The sequence below is a fragment of the Pongo pygmaeus genome, chromosome 9 (genome assembly GCF_028885625.2).
Source record: "Pongo pygmaeus isolate AG05252 chromosome 9, NHGRI_mPonPyg2-v2.0_pri, whole genome shotgun sequence".
Lineage (NCBI taxonomy): Eukaryota > Metazoa > Chordata > Mammalia > Primates > Hominidae > Pongo > Pongo pygmaeus.
The window spans coordinates 89,593,185-89,606,841 of NC_072382.2; the positions used below are offsets into that span (position 1 = coordinate 89,593,185).

Consider the following 13,657-nt stretch of genomic DNA (forward strand, 5'->3'; position numbering starts at 1 on the left):
GACACGCATATGCACATACTCTACTTATTGAATTTTTCCTTTTCTGTGATCCAGGATGATTTGCAAAAGTTTTCCTTCCATACCTCTACACGGCAGATGGATTGAGAAATGTCACAACAAATTAGAAGTGAAGAGTTAAGTGATGGCAAGTGACTCCTCAACTCAAGGCTCCTTCAACATTCTGGAACTGTTTAATGTCAGTCTTGACTGTCTTTGTCTCCAGGGCCCTTTTCTTTTTTCTTTCTTTCTTTCTTTCTTTTTTTTTTTTTTTGAGACAGTTTTCACTCTCGTTGCCCAGGTTGGAGTGCAATGGCACATTATTGACTCACTGCAACCTCCGCCTCCTGGGTTCAAGCAGTCCTCTGGCCTCAGTCTCCTGAGTAGCTGGAATTACAAGCATGTGCCACCATGCCCGGCTGATTTTTGTGTTTTTAGTAGAGACTGGGTTTCACCACATTGGCCAGGCTGTTCTTGAACTCCTGACCTCAGCTGATCCACCTGCCCTGGCTTCTCAAAGTGTTGGGATTACAGGCGTGAGCCAATGCGCCCGGCCCCGGGGCCCTTTTCTTAAAAACAAATCCCATGCAATAAAGCACGTTTATTTCATGCAACACAGCTTAGTTAATGCTTATACTTCCAAATACTCCGGTTTACTAGGTACAACTCAATCGGGAGTGCCTAGTATAAAGGAACATGCACAGCACAGCAACAGAGAATGTTCATCACCAAACACAAGGAAGTAAAGGAGATGCAAAGCTATGGTAGCTAGAGGAGGATTAGCTTTCCTGATTTCAGTTCGAGAAAAGCCACTTGTCTCTACAGTCCACTAGTTTGGCAAGGCATTTGCCCTTGGCTGTGAGATGATGTTACATTCAAAGTAAGGTATATTAATTTCCAGGCTTGTCCAGGATCAGGTGCTGGAGTCTTCCCTCAATTGTAGTCCTTTCCTTAAAACCAGTTCTAAGCTTTTGCATTTGTTTTATTGAGTGATTGGATAGCCCTGAAATATCAATTTCCTCCAATCTCTTCCACTTTGCAAACTCCAGAACCATTTGACCAATAAGTTAAAACCCAGAGGAGGACTGACTGTGAGCTAAGGCTTCAGACATGCAAAGCGCACAACCCTGGGAAACAGCAGCATCTGGGACAGGAGGCTCCCATTACTACACATGAGGATATCATAGGTTTTGCAAATCAAACACAGAAAACCAGTAGTAGCCCAGGTTGGACACACTGTATGAGTTGCACAGTTGAGTGAGGACCCAGACCAGGGAGCCACCTGTTCCTCTAGCTTGCATACATTTATTTCACACCACCTCAGGCCACTCATAGTTTGCTTACCTGCTCATTGTTGCTCTCCCACCATTCCCCATACTCCCTTTGGGGGTGAAACACTCTATTTCCGACTTGTGCTGGGCCAGTCTCCTGTCTTTGTACCTGGTGAGCATGAACAAGGACAGGAGCAAACAGAAAGACGTGATTGTGTGCTTAACTGCCAGGCTGAGGAATGGCCGTGACTGTGGAGATGGTCACCCTCTGCCAAAATGGGGGTTCCTGCTTCTAAATGCAATGACCAACTCGTGATACTTATTAGATGAATGTGATGGCATATGGACAACATCAGGGATGACGTTGTTACTTTTTGGTTAAACCACACGTAACCCATTCTTTCACATTGCCTATTAAACTGTGAATATGTCACATTTAATAGTCAATGGCAAAAGGTGTGCAATTTCTAGCATCTTAGAAAAAGATGAATATCAATCAATACATTAGAATCTATTCAGTGCTTACCATGTGTCAGACACCATGCTAGAACTTTACCTAAATTGTATCCTGGCAACAGCCCTGGGCCAGAGGCTTTGTTATCATTTCCATTTACTGATGAAGAAACCTAAGATTATAGAGGTTAAGTAAATTAATCAAAGATTAGTTAACTAAGTAAGTGGTTGGGCTGGATTTTGAATACAGGGAATCTAAGTTTAGAACCCACACTTCAGCCATTATAATGTGTTGCCTTCCATTATCAAGTTTTTAAGCTAATTATTATCTTGAGCAAGCCTTCATTGAGTGATACCATTCTGGATGTTGTTAGACATTGGTAATAACAGAGGAGAGAAGACATGTTCTTTGGATATTAAAAGCTGAAGTTTGACTGTCAGTATTGGGATGCCGCCATTATTTTTGTATTATAATTGGCAGTTCACTGCCCTTTGAAGATACCAGATATTTCATCTAAAATAAGTGATGAGATTCCCAATATTACTCTTCTACGTGGTGCATCAAGATGAGTTCTTGTATCTCAATGACAGTTTTTCGAGCTAACATAATTTCACAGAATAACCTCTTTTACTCATTGGTTTTGTAAGGCTGTTAAAAAAGAACTGTTATTTCCATTTGCCAGATAAGGAAGCTAGATTTACTGAACTGACTTCATGAAAGTCACAAGACTCATCAGTAGAGTGTAACCACCGGTAGAGCTTGCAGGGGCCCAAAGCTCTTAAGGTTTTATTACCTTTTCGCTAATTAAACTAGAGCCTGGTATAATACCACTTCATCCACCTTCCTGGTATCCAATAGGCTATGATAAAGGGAGTTACTATAATAAGACTTGTTTATCTCAGTACAGTCACACTCTTTTTAGTTTATTTTCCTGCTGTTTCAAAAGTAGTATAAAATAAAACAAAATGCAACAAAGTCAACATCATTATTGATCCTGGGGCAGAGGCCTTCCTCTTAAATTTTTTCCCTTCTAAAATGTTTAAAGTATCTAGTATTTGAAGAAAAATGGCTTATTACATCAAGTAAAATGAATTTAATGGATTACCTATTTAACAGACATTAGTTGAGCATTTATTAAATCCTAGGTAATGGACTTTGCACTACAGATGTAAAGATAAGTAATCTGCAGGCCGTGCCTGATAGAATTTACCTAACAGTAGGAGAAGGAAGGAAAGAAGAAATACGTACACAAGTAACTTTAGATGTAGGCATGAAGAAGAGAGGAAAAGAACTTAGGGACTTTGTTAAAGGAGGTAAATCATCAGACCAAGCTAGATTGAGTAGACTTAATTTTACCAAGAAAATACCTTAGAAGTACCAATGGCCAAATGATGCTCAACGTTTCAATGCAAAGTATTTTGTGCTTATTTGTGGATTGGATTGTTCAGCCAAAATACTGCTCTATAGCTCAAATTAAAAGAATATTGATAGAATAATAAATTATTGGTGGTCATTCAGTTCCTTACAAAGGGATCCTTAACATATTTTTGAATATCTTCTGTTAGGCTAATTGTGAATTAATCGCTAAATATTTCACAGATGAGTTAAGAAACCTACAGTTTTCATGCTTATAAGCTCTTCTCTCTCTTTCTCTTTCTCTTTCTGTCATGACCACACACACTCTGCCAGGTGACCTCTGTTTATGAAATATGGAATAGATCCTAAGCATCCTATTCTATCAAACTCTAACCTCTGTGAAGGAAAAGGAATGCTTACACACTGCTGGTGGGAATGGAAATTAGTTCAGCCACTGTGGAAATCAGCTTGGCAATTACTCAAAGAACTTAAAGCAGAACTACCATTTGACCCAGAAATCCCATTACTGGGCATATACCTAAAGGAATATAAATCTCTCTACCATAGAGACACATCCAGGTATATGTTCACTGCAGCACTATTCACTATAACAAAGTCATGGAATCAACCTAAATGCCCATCAACAGTAAACTGGATAAAGAAAATGTGGTACATATACATCATAGAATACTATGCAGTCATAAAAAGAATGAGATCATGTCCTTTACACATGGATAGCACAGGAGGGCATCATCCTAATCAAACTAATGGAGAAACAGAAAACCAAGTACTTGATGTTTTCATTTATAAATGGGAGCTTAACAGTGAGTATGCATGGACACAAAGGGAAAAATAGACACTGGGGCCTCCTTGAGGGTGGAGGGTGGGAGGAGAGTGAGGATCAAAAAACTACCTACCAGGTACTATACTTATTACCTGGGTGATGAAATAATCTGCACATTATACCCCTGCAACACACAACTTACCCATAAAACAAACCTGCACATACACCCCTGAACCTAAAAGTTTAGAAAAACCATAGAAACCAGACAAAAAACAAAAAACAAAGACAAAGCCTAAATGCTTTTGGTAAAAGCTTTCACTGACATATAAAAAACAAAATAATGAAAATTCAAAACAAACAATAATAACAAAACTCATTTTAAAAATGTGAGCAATATCTTAGACTTTTTGGAACTTTAAAGCAGTTTTTGTATTCAATGCAAGCTGAAAATGGCATTAATACAGAATGGGAAACTCATCATTACTTTCAGATAAGACCCTTCTTGCCTGTCTGTACATGTAATTGTATTCACCAGATATTTAAATAGACTATGTTTTTATTCATTCACTTACTCATTATCCCATTTACCAGTAATATCCTGTTCAAAGTTACTAATAGCTTTAATAGTCTCAACTGTTGAGTTTAAAAACTCAACATTTTTTTCCAGTTGAGTTTATTTTAGAAATATGGAATTGTCAATTAAAAATAGTTTAAGCTTTTCAAAATTTACAGTTCATGGAATATCAATTTTAAAATTTCATTTCTTTTACATAATAAATTTATATATCAGAAACTAAAACACCCATACACTCATACTTGCGAGGCACTGTTTCAAGTACTTTGCAAGTATTAACTCACTTTTCAAATGAAATGTTTAATTTACTATAGTTATATTCAAAGTTATAATAAAAAGTGATAATGACAAAATATTGAGCATGCCAGGCTGTTTGCTGTACACTATTGTAAATTATTAAAACAGCCATACAAAGCAGCTGCTATTATTCTCATTCTGAAGAAGCAGACACTGAGGATCAGTGTCAGTAAGCCCAACCTCATGTGGCTTATGAGCAGAGAACCGAAGGTTAAAAATCAGGTTTCTCTGATTCTAAAGCTCATGCTATTTCCATTAATTTTTCCTCTAAGTGATAATGTTACTACATTTAAAAACAAAATTACAAAAGCTTATTATTTACCTTTTCTCTTCTTGACCCCGTTTTGCAAATAAGGAGCAGAGTTATCAAGTACAGGCAGTAGAGAATCTAGTGATAGGACTTTAAATTTTGTTATTTCATTTAGGTCCCTATGCCTGTACCAGGCTGGTTTAGTTTACATCATTCAAAACCGTTTACTGAATAGTCCATGTGCTGGGCAGTGTGATAAGGAGCATATGGGTGATTATGTCATTGATAAGGTCATAGTCTTGAGTGAGAAGATGAAATGTAAATAGATAATTTCCAAACAATGTAAGAAGTTTTATTATAGAAACAAATACAAGAAGGGTTACTTAACCCATACTAGATTGGCAGAGAACACTATAGTGAGATATGATACGTAAGACAAATCTGAAAAATTGAGCAGACATACACCGTGAAGAGAAAATCAGGTGCAAACATGTAGAGAGGTTGAGCAGCATGGTGTATACTGGGAAACACTGTTTAGTAATTTTTGTTGTAAGAAGTATAAAATAGGAGGTCAAAGGGGAAAGCAGATGGAGAAGCATATAAAAATGATGAATTTGCTTGTTGATTATGAGATGTCATTGTGGAATCCTTACATTAGATAAAACAGTATCAGAGTTGACATTTAGATAAAATGCAATGGACTTGAAGGAACAAAACTAGAGATAGAGAAATACTACTACAGTTATGCATGTGAGAGATGATAAGCTAATGCTCAGGGTAGTGATAATACAGATGAAAAATAGAGCACAGCCTCAAGACTATTTAGGAGGCAAAAATGAGTAGGATTTATTGGATGATAAGTATAATATGGAGAAGTATAGAATGATACTCCAGTTACTGTGTTGGATGGTGCAGTTAACTGAGTTAAGAAAATTCAAGAGAAGGAGTATATTTGGGGAAGGAAGGAAAAACTTCATTGTGGAATATTTGATTTGAGATGCTGGTGGGACATCCAAGTGGACATATTCAGCAGACACATGAGTATAAACATTTGGAGGTTAGAGGATTGTTATACACGGGAGCTCTCAACATACCGATGGTTACAAATACAATGAGAATGGTTGAAAATATTCAGAACAGGAAAACTATGTAGACAGTGGAAAGGAGGTGAATAGCCATGCTCATTCTACCTGTCCAAAAACTTTTATAACACTGTTAGTGTAAGCATTCCCTTAAAACATTTACGGAAAAAAAATTTGCTGCGTGCCTTGTATATGCTAGACATGGAGTTCAAGGCTCTTCAATCTTATAAACTTGTAAGTTTTCTTATAAACTCTGGATTTCTAGATTTATGCCTAATACAGCTTTGACACTTTAGTTTACAGGCCAGAAGCTTGGCATGAAAAACTCTCACAATAGATTTAATACATTTCAGAATGACTTATTCTGAAATAAGTTTTGCTTATCTTCTGTAAAGATTTTTGTTGTTGTTGTTCTTCTTCTTGTACCTTCTTTTCCCAGGAAGTTCTAGCTCTTCTGTACCGAGTTCTATAAGAGCCTATGTTCATCTGGTAAATCTAAAAGATGTGCAGGTAAGAATAACTTAGGATCAGATAGTAAATGTAATTTTCCATTATTATTGGGATCAAAAATTTCATTTCTTCACCTCAATTCCTCTTTCCTACCAATATCTACTGAATATTGTATTACTGAAATTTCTATATTGGCTATGTGATTCAGAATGCATAAATGAGTGCAGAATGAAGTGAAAGACTAGAAGAAAATAAACAAGTTTAAATAATAAATGTGTATATTAGGTGAAATAGCAGATAGATGGAGAATTATGTCTGAAGCTGGCAGAAAAGGAGAGATTTTGATATTGGAAATAACGATGCCTTATGTGAGGCTGATCAAGTTTGAGTAAGTGACCAGGAATAGGAACATTAAAATGTATTAGAAGTGGGGGGAAGAAAGAAGCTTGGTACTCATCTGTCCTTTATACAAGCACTAAATTCACTCAGAATGATAGCCGGGCTTGGGATAGACAGAAGTTCTTTATCCAGAAGTTGGCAGTAAATAGTAGTTATAAACGAAGCTAAAAGATAGAGGGATAACTAGATTCCATGAGTCTAAATTCAATCAGAGGTTTAATTTTCACATTTTTGTATGTAAGGGTGTGAAATATGTCTGGAAGCAGCGTTGAGTTGCTGACCTCCATCTCTGTGTCCTGTGAAACAAGTGATATGGAAGAATAAGAAACTTTACTTGAGAGAGATACGGGGTAGAAATGTCCTTAGGAGGGAACTGGGTTTCAGTTTAAGAAAACAACAGTAAATGGAGTGTTTAGTGAAGCGGTTGAATAAGAAGGGGGGTTTATCATTAAATAGGAATTATAGACAGGGCCTCTATATGGTTTGGAAGGGAAAGGTCAGTGGATGAAGCAAAGAACAATATATAGAAATAGAATTTACAAATGTGCTACAACTTATGAGATGCTAGGAAGATTCCATTGATGAATTCTTCCCTCATTTTTCTCTGATGCCAAGGAACAAATGTTTTCCATCCTATACGAGTGAGGACACTCAAGATTCAAATGCTGTTGTGAGTATCCCATGGCATACTTAGAGACATGTTTTCTGATAGATATTGCAGACTCTCTGCGAACATATTTGGTTAAAAATGAGTGGAGAAAGGGCCTAAGTTTCCTAGAGAGTTCAAGAATGGAGGGGAAAGAACACAGCAAATGAGAAAGCTAAAGGCACCAGAGGCACATTTCCCTTACTCCAGTTTTGTCATAGGCTTATCCTGCTCCAGGTTTTGTTCTTTCCAATAGATAAAATTGTCTTAAAAAATAATTTTCTTTCACCACTTTCTCTCTCACACTGACATCTACTATGCCCCATAGTCTTCCCCTTGAAGGAGCATTGTGCTAAGCCTTGTGAGCACTTAAACTCGTTTTCCATTCCTAAGCTAGCTGTCATTCAGCTTAGTGAAAACCACAGGGAGATATTTTCTTATATGTGTAGAAACCACAGTATACCTATTTTACTTCATGCTATAATGCTTTAAACTATTCATAGAAAAAAACAGCATGATTTCTCTAAGAAGTTTGTGAAAGGGAGTTGGAAAATGTTGCATATTTCACATATGTCTTATGTGTAAATTTTAGTAACTCAATATGGAATGGACACTAATGAGGCAGGAGGGTAAGTCTGGGGAGTAAGTGGGTAGGAGTGTGTTCTTCAACGAAACCTCTCATTTAAACCAATATAGATGCATCCCATTTACAAAGCAAATTTAAATTCTCTCTTTCCTCAACTACTTTTTATTATTTAGAATAGAAGTATGGTATGAGCAGAGAAAAACAATATGAGAGGAAAAGAGTCTTTTTGGCCAAGAATGTGCCAAAAATAGTAAAAGTTATTGAGTGAGGGACATTTGAACTATAGTCATATGACAACTCACTGTGAATGTTACAGAAAATCCTATAAGGGATTTTCATACCAAAATTGCAGTAAAGATGGCAGAGTTTTAAGACTAAGCTTGAGCATAAACATGGAAGTGCAGAGACTTAAAGAAAAATGACGACATGAGTAAACCCTAAACATAGTGCCTGCATTATGTAAGCCCTCAACCAACATTTTCTGAGGGAATACCTCCATGAATAAATGAACAAAATGGAATTGTAACTTTAGGGATTATGAAATCTTCAACAGGATTTGCTGTTGTTATTTGTTCTGTTTTTAATAATAAATACAAACTGAAGACATTCTGTACATGTTGGTCAAGAGATCAAGGAAGATGGAAAATATTAACGATGTTTACAGAAAGTGGTAACTAATGTACAGAGTTTTGAGATAAAGTAAGTATAGAAAAAAGGAGGAAAGAACAGACTTTTTTGTAATCAGTCAGCATATACTGCAGGCTCCATCTGCAAAACATACCTAAAATCTGACCATTTCTCACCAGTATTTATTACCCTGGCCCAAGCCACCAATACCTGTTAAAATTTTAACAGTTTCTCAAACTGGTTCTCCTTTGTCTGTTACTAAATTTCCCCAACCCAAACCAAACCCATTTCAGCCTCCACCCAGCAAGCAGAATATCCTGTCAAAATAGAAATCTTTTCATATCATTCCTCTGCTCAAAACACTGTTACTCATTTCTCTGAGTAAATTATGAATTTTTTATCATGGTTTACAAATCCCTACACTTATCTGCCACTCCCTGACTATCTCTCTGATCTGAAAACTCACTTTTTCTCCCTTGCTCACATTGCTTCATCTACAGTGATCTTGTTGCTTGAAGACACCAGATATCCTCCCAGCATAGTGTCTTTGCTTTGGCCATTTCCTCTGCCTGTAATGCTTTCCTTAAAAATATCCTCAAAGCTTACTTCTTTCAAATTTTTGCCTAAATGTCACTTTCTCAATACATCCTGCCAGACCACCCTATTTAAAAAGGCAACTACCACTCTACTGTTTCTGTTACCATTTCCTGCTTTTATCAGGAACACTTATCTACAATAATTTATATTTTACTTATTTATTTTATTTATTCTCTGTTTCCCCCCAGTGGAATCTGTGATAGAATGTAAGCTCTATGAAGGCATGGTTCTGAACTGTGTGCTTCACTGCTATCTTCCCAGTGCCTATGATCATATAGGTAATAATATTTATTGAATGAGGTATGCATGAATGACTGACAAAAAGGAGAATTAAATTATAAATTTCCAGGAAATTTGCATAAGTAATGAGGAGCCAAATGTTAATCCCCAAGACAATGGGGAAAATGTCTCCAGAGCATGTCAGAGGTCTTCAGGCAGCCCCTTCCATCACAGATCTGGAGGCTTAGGAGGAAAAAGTGGTTTCGTGGACCAGGCCTGGGGTCCCTGAGCTGTGTGCAGCCAGGGACTTGGTGCCCTGCATCCCAGCCACTCTAGTTATGGCTGAAATGGGTCAACATAGAACTCAGACGGTGGCTTCAGAGGATGCAAGCCCCAGGTCTTGGCAGCTTCCATGTGGTGTTGAGCCTGTGGGTATTCAGAAGTCAAGAATTGAGGTTCAGGAACCACCTAGATTTCAGAAGATGTATGAAAATGTCTGAGGTCCAGGCAGAAGTTTGTTGCAGGGGTGGGGCTTTCATGGAGAACCTCTGCTAGGGCAGTGCAGAAGGGAAATGTGGGGTCAGAGTCCTCACACAGAGTCTCTACTGGGGCACTGCCTAGTGGAGCTGTAAGAAGAGGGCTGCTGTCCTCCAGACGCCAAAATGGTAGAACCACTGATGACTTGCACCGTGTGCCTAGAAAAGCGGTAGACACTCAACACCAGCCTGTGAAAGCAGCTGGGAGGGAGGCTGTACTCTTCAAAGCCGCAGAGGTGGAGTTGCCTAAGACCATGGGAGGTCACTTCTTGCATTAGCGTGACCTGGATGTGAGACATGAAGTCAAAGGAGATCATTTTGGAAGTTTAAGATCTGACTGCCCTGGTGGATTGTGGACTTCCATGGGACCTGTTACCCCTTTGTTTTGGCCAATTTCTCCCATTTGGAATGGCTGTATTTACCCAATTCCTGTACACCCATTTTATCTAGGAAGTAACTAACTTGCTTTTGATTTTACAGGCACATAGGTGGAAAGGACTTGCCTTGTCTTGGAAGAGACTTTGGACTGTGCACTTTTGAGTTAATGCTGAAATAATTTGAGACTTTAGGGGACTGTCGGGAAGGCATGATTGGTTTTGAAATGTGAAGTTATGAGATTTGGGAGGGGCTGGGGCAGAATAATATGGTTTGGCTCTGTTTCCCCACCCAAATTTCATCTTCACTTGTACTCCCATAATTCCCATGTGTTGTGGGAGGGACCTTGTGGGAGATAATTGAATCATGGGGGCAGTTTCCCCTATATTGTTCTCATGTTAGTGAATAAGTCTCATGAGAGCTGATGGTTTGATAAGGGGAAACTTGTTTTGCTTGGCTATCATTCTCTCTTTGCCTGCTGCCATCCTTGTAAGATGGGACTTGCTTCTCCTTGCCTTCTGCCATGATCGTGAGTCTTCCTCAGCCATGTGGAACTGTAAATCCAATTAAACCTCTTTCTTTTGTAAATTGCACAGTCTCGGGTATGTCTTTATCAGCAGCATGAAAATGAACTAATACAATTATATGGAAGATACTTATTTTTTAAAATATTTGCCTTTCCTTTGCATTGTCACATTCTTCTTAACAAGCAGTCCCATCCTTACCTTCAGGATGTAGACACTGATTAGATTAAGACGGTAATAGTAATTATCGGATTCACTTGCCACTTTACTCATCAGTTTTAGCCAGTGATCATGGGAGAGAGTCTTCTGGAGACTTCTGAGAACAATTTCTTTAGTATTAATAAAACACTGGAAAACATAGTCTCTTTTTCTGTGGACAGTGGTCTGGATGTGATACCTGACAATGCTCCAACCATATGGCAGGCATGAGAGAAGCTAAGCCAACATTTCAAAAACTGTTGTCCAGTGACTCAGTGGTGGACTGGAAAGGTCGAAATAAGTAGGTCCTTGAGCCATTGTGTCCTTTGAGCTACTGAATTAGCCTTTTTAGTGTCAGAAATTCTTTTTATGTGAGATTAATTTGCTTATCATTTAAGCCACTTTGAGTTAAGTTATAGATTTTCTGAGGCTGAAATCCTCCTACCTGCTATACTTGGTTTCATTAGTTTTTCTTCCAAAACTGAGTCTAAGAATTTCTGAAATTGTTTATAGCATTTACTTAGGTTTGACTGTTTATAAATATTGTGGGTGTCTCTCTGTGTGTACGCATGTGTGTGTGTGTATATATATGATGAATCTAAAGAAGTTACTACTAATAAATACTTTAGTTTTACTTAGATGTTTGCGTTCTTTTAAATAATGCTCCTTTCTGTATGTACCATTTATATAAAATAAGTGTGAGAGTTAATAAGTTAGATCTGTAAGGAGCAAAAAAGAGAGAGATCGATTGGGTAAAACAAAGTATTATTTTCTCAATAATCCACACTTAGAGAAAGCCTAAACAATTGGTCCTTATAATCATGGAAGAAACACCCTTGTTCATTTCCTGAAAGCTATGCTAGTTACAGTCATAACCAGTTACTGTGAGTTTAGCGTTACATTCTTAAACTGATTAGGTAATGGGAAATGATTCAGCTCATAGCACTGAAGCCTTATAACTACTCTGAAAACACTTTTGTTCACATATATTGAAGAATTGGCATGGGCTTATACATATTTAACAAAAATTGTTTGCAATTATCTTTTGTGTAATTCAAATAAGAAAGTGTCACACACACAAAAAAGAAAATGAACCTCAATGTGCTTATGTGCTTATTCCTTATTAGTCAGTGACAGATCCATATACAAGTAGTCCTGGCTCAACTCAATGATGATTTAGGAGTTCCTTTCTAGCCACCATCTTCTTTGAGACCAATTATAGCAAGTTTTGGAGCCAGTTTTTATTTCTTAGCTCTCTCTTTCCCTTTGCCTCCCTGGCTTGAGACAGAATTTTTCTGACTTTAGTTTTTAATCTTGACTTTGATGTAGTTATTGTATCCACTCCCCCTTTGTGCCAACACAAAGCTTTATAACAGCTTTGAGCACATTAAATTCTTTTCCCATGTTGGTTCCTTGAACACCAGCCAAGACCTCAGCTTTTCGACCTCAGGTGAAATTTTGATCAGACATCTACCCTTAGATGATATCTTTAGCGATCACCCAGAAACACAGTTTATAATTTTAAAACATCTTAGGGAAAATATATAAGGTAGAATGCTGCACATTGCATCTTATTCTACAGATTTATTGCCACATTCCTTTTGGGACCATCCTAATTTTGGATCTTGGCAGTCATAAAGTGAAGAGAGAAACTATGGTGTAATATACTTTTGAATAGCATTCACATTATTATAGAAAAACTTTCCCTATATCACTTAATTTTCTTAACAAACTCAGGAACGTAATTATCCCCATCCAGCTGATAAGGAAACTGTGGCTCAGAAAGCTTCACAATTTGGTCAAGACCCCATAGCTTGTAAGTCTCAGAAGTGCCACTAGAAACCAAATGTTTTACCTCCAAATCTCAGGCTCTTCATTAACAACTTACTTTTTTCATTATTTCATGCTTAAAAACCCCTTATTTAAATAATCTGATGGCACATTTGAGACTGAAAAGGTCATACATGAAGTTAATAGTGTATACTTAGTGGAGCTAGGCTTTAAGCACAATAAATGCTTAATTTTTAAAAGGTCAAATTTGACTACATAATGGTCAAGTGGAATAAATCACCCTCTGGGCCCCTTGCTAACACACAAGCAGATTAGCATTTCTCTGGCTGGAGTTTTCCTAGACAGAAATGCACCAAAAATCTGAAGGCTGTAAAAGAGGCATCACTGAGAAGAGCTGACAATCAGTTTCGATGTGTGGGATACAGTGTGATAGCAGAAGACAGACAGGGATGAGATGGTAGAATATTTTAACAACTCCAAAGTGTTACAAAGAGAGCTGAAGGAAAGCCCAAGTCAGCCTTCCAAGTCTAATTGATCAGAGGAAAATTCTAGATGAAGGCAGAAGGGAAGTCATTATGGATCTTTAGGTTAGAGGGAAAGAGTGAAGCCAAATTTAAAAAGATCAATATTATGCAGTACTATTG

General features: G+C 37.6%; 1 protein-coding gene across 4 annotated transcripts in view; it reads right to left on the reverse strand.

Annotated features, from left to right (window-relative positions):
- GRM5 (glutamate metabotropic receptor 5) overlaps positions 1-13,657 on the reverse strand; it is a 585,961-nt gene that overhangs the window by 19,248 nt on the left and 553,056 nt on the right. For 2 of the 4 annotated variants that reach the window (XM_054439376.2, XM_054439377.2), the window contains exon 9: positions 1,342-1,437. The exons of the other annotated variants lie outside the window; for them this stretch is intronic. In XM_054439376.2, the coding sequence (XP_054295351.2) occupies positions 1,342-1,437 (96 nt within the window). The remainder of the gene's footprint in view (positions 1-1,341; positions 1,438-13,657) is intronic. 4 annotated transcript variants of the gene reach the window in all.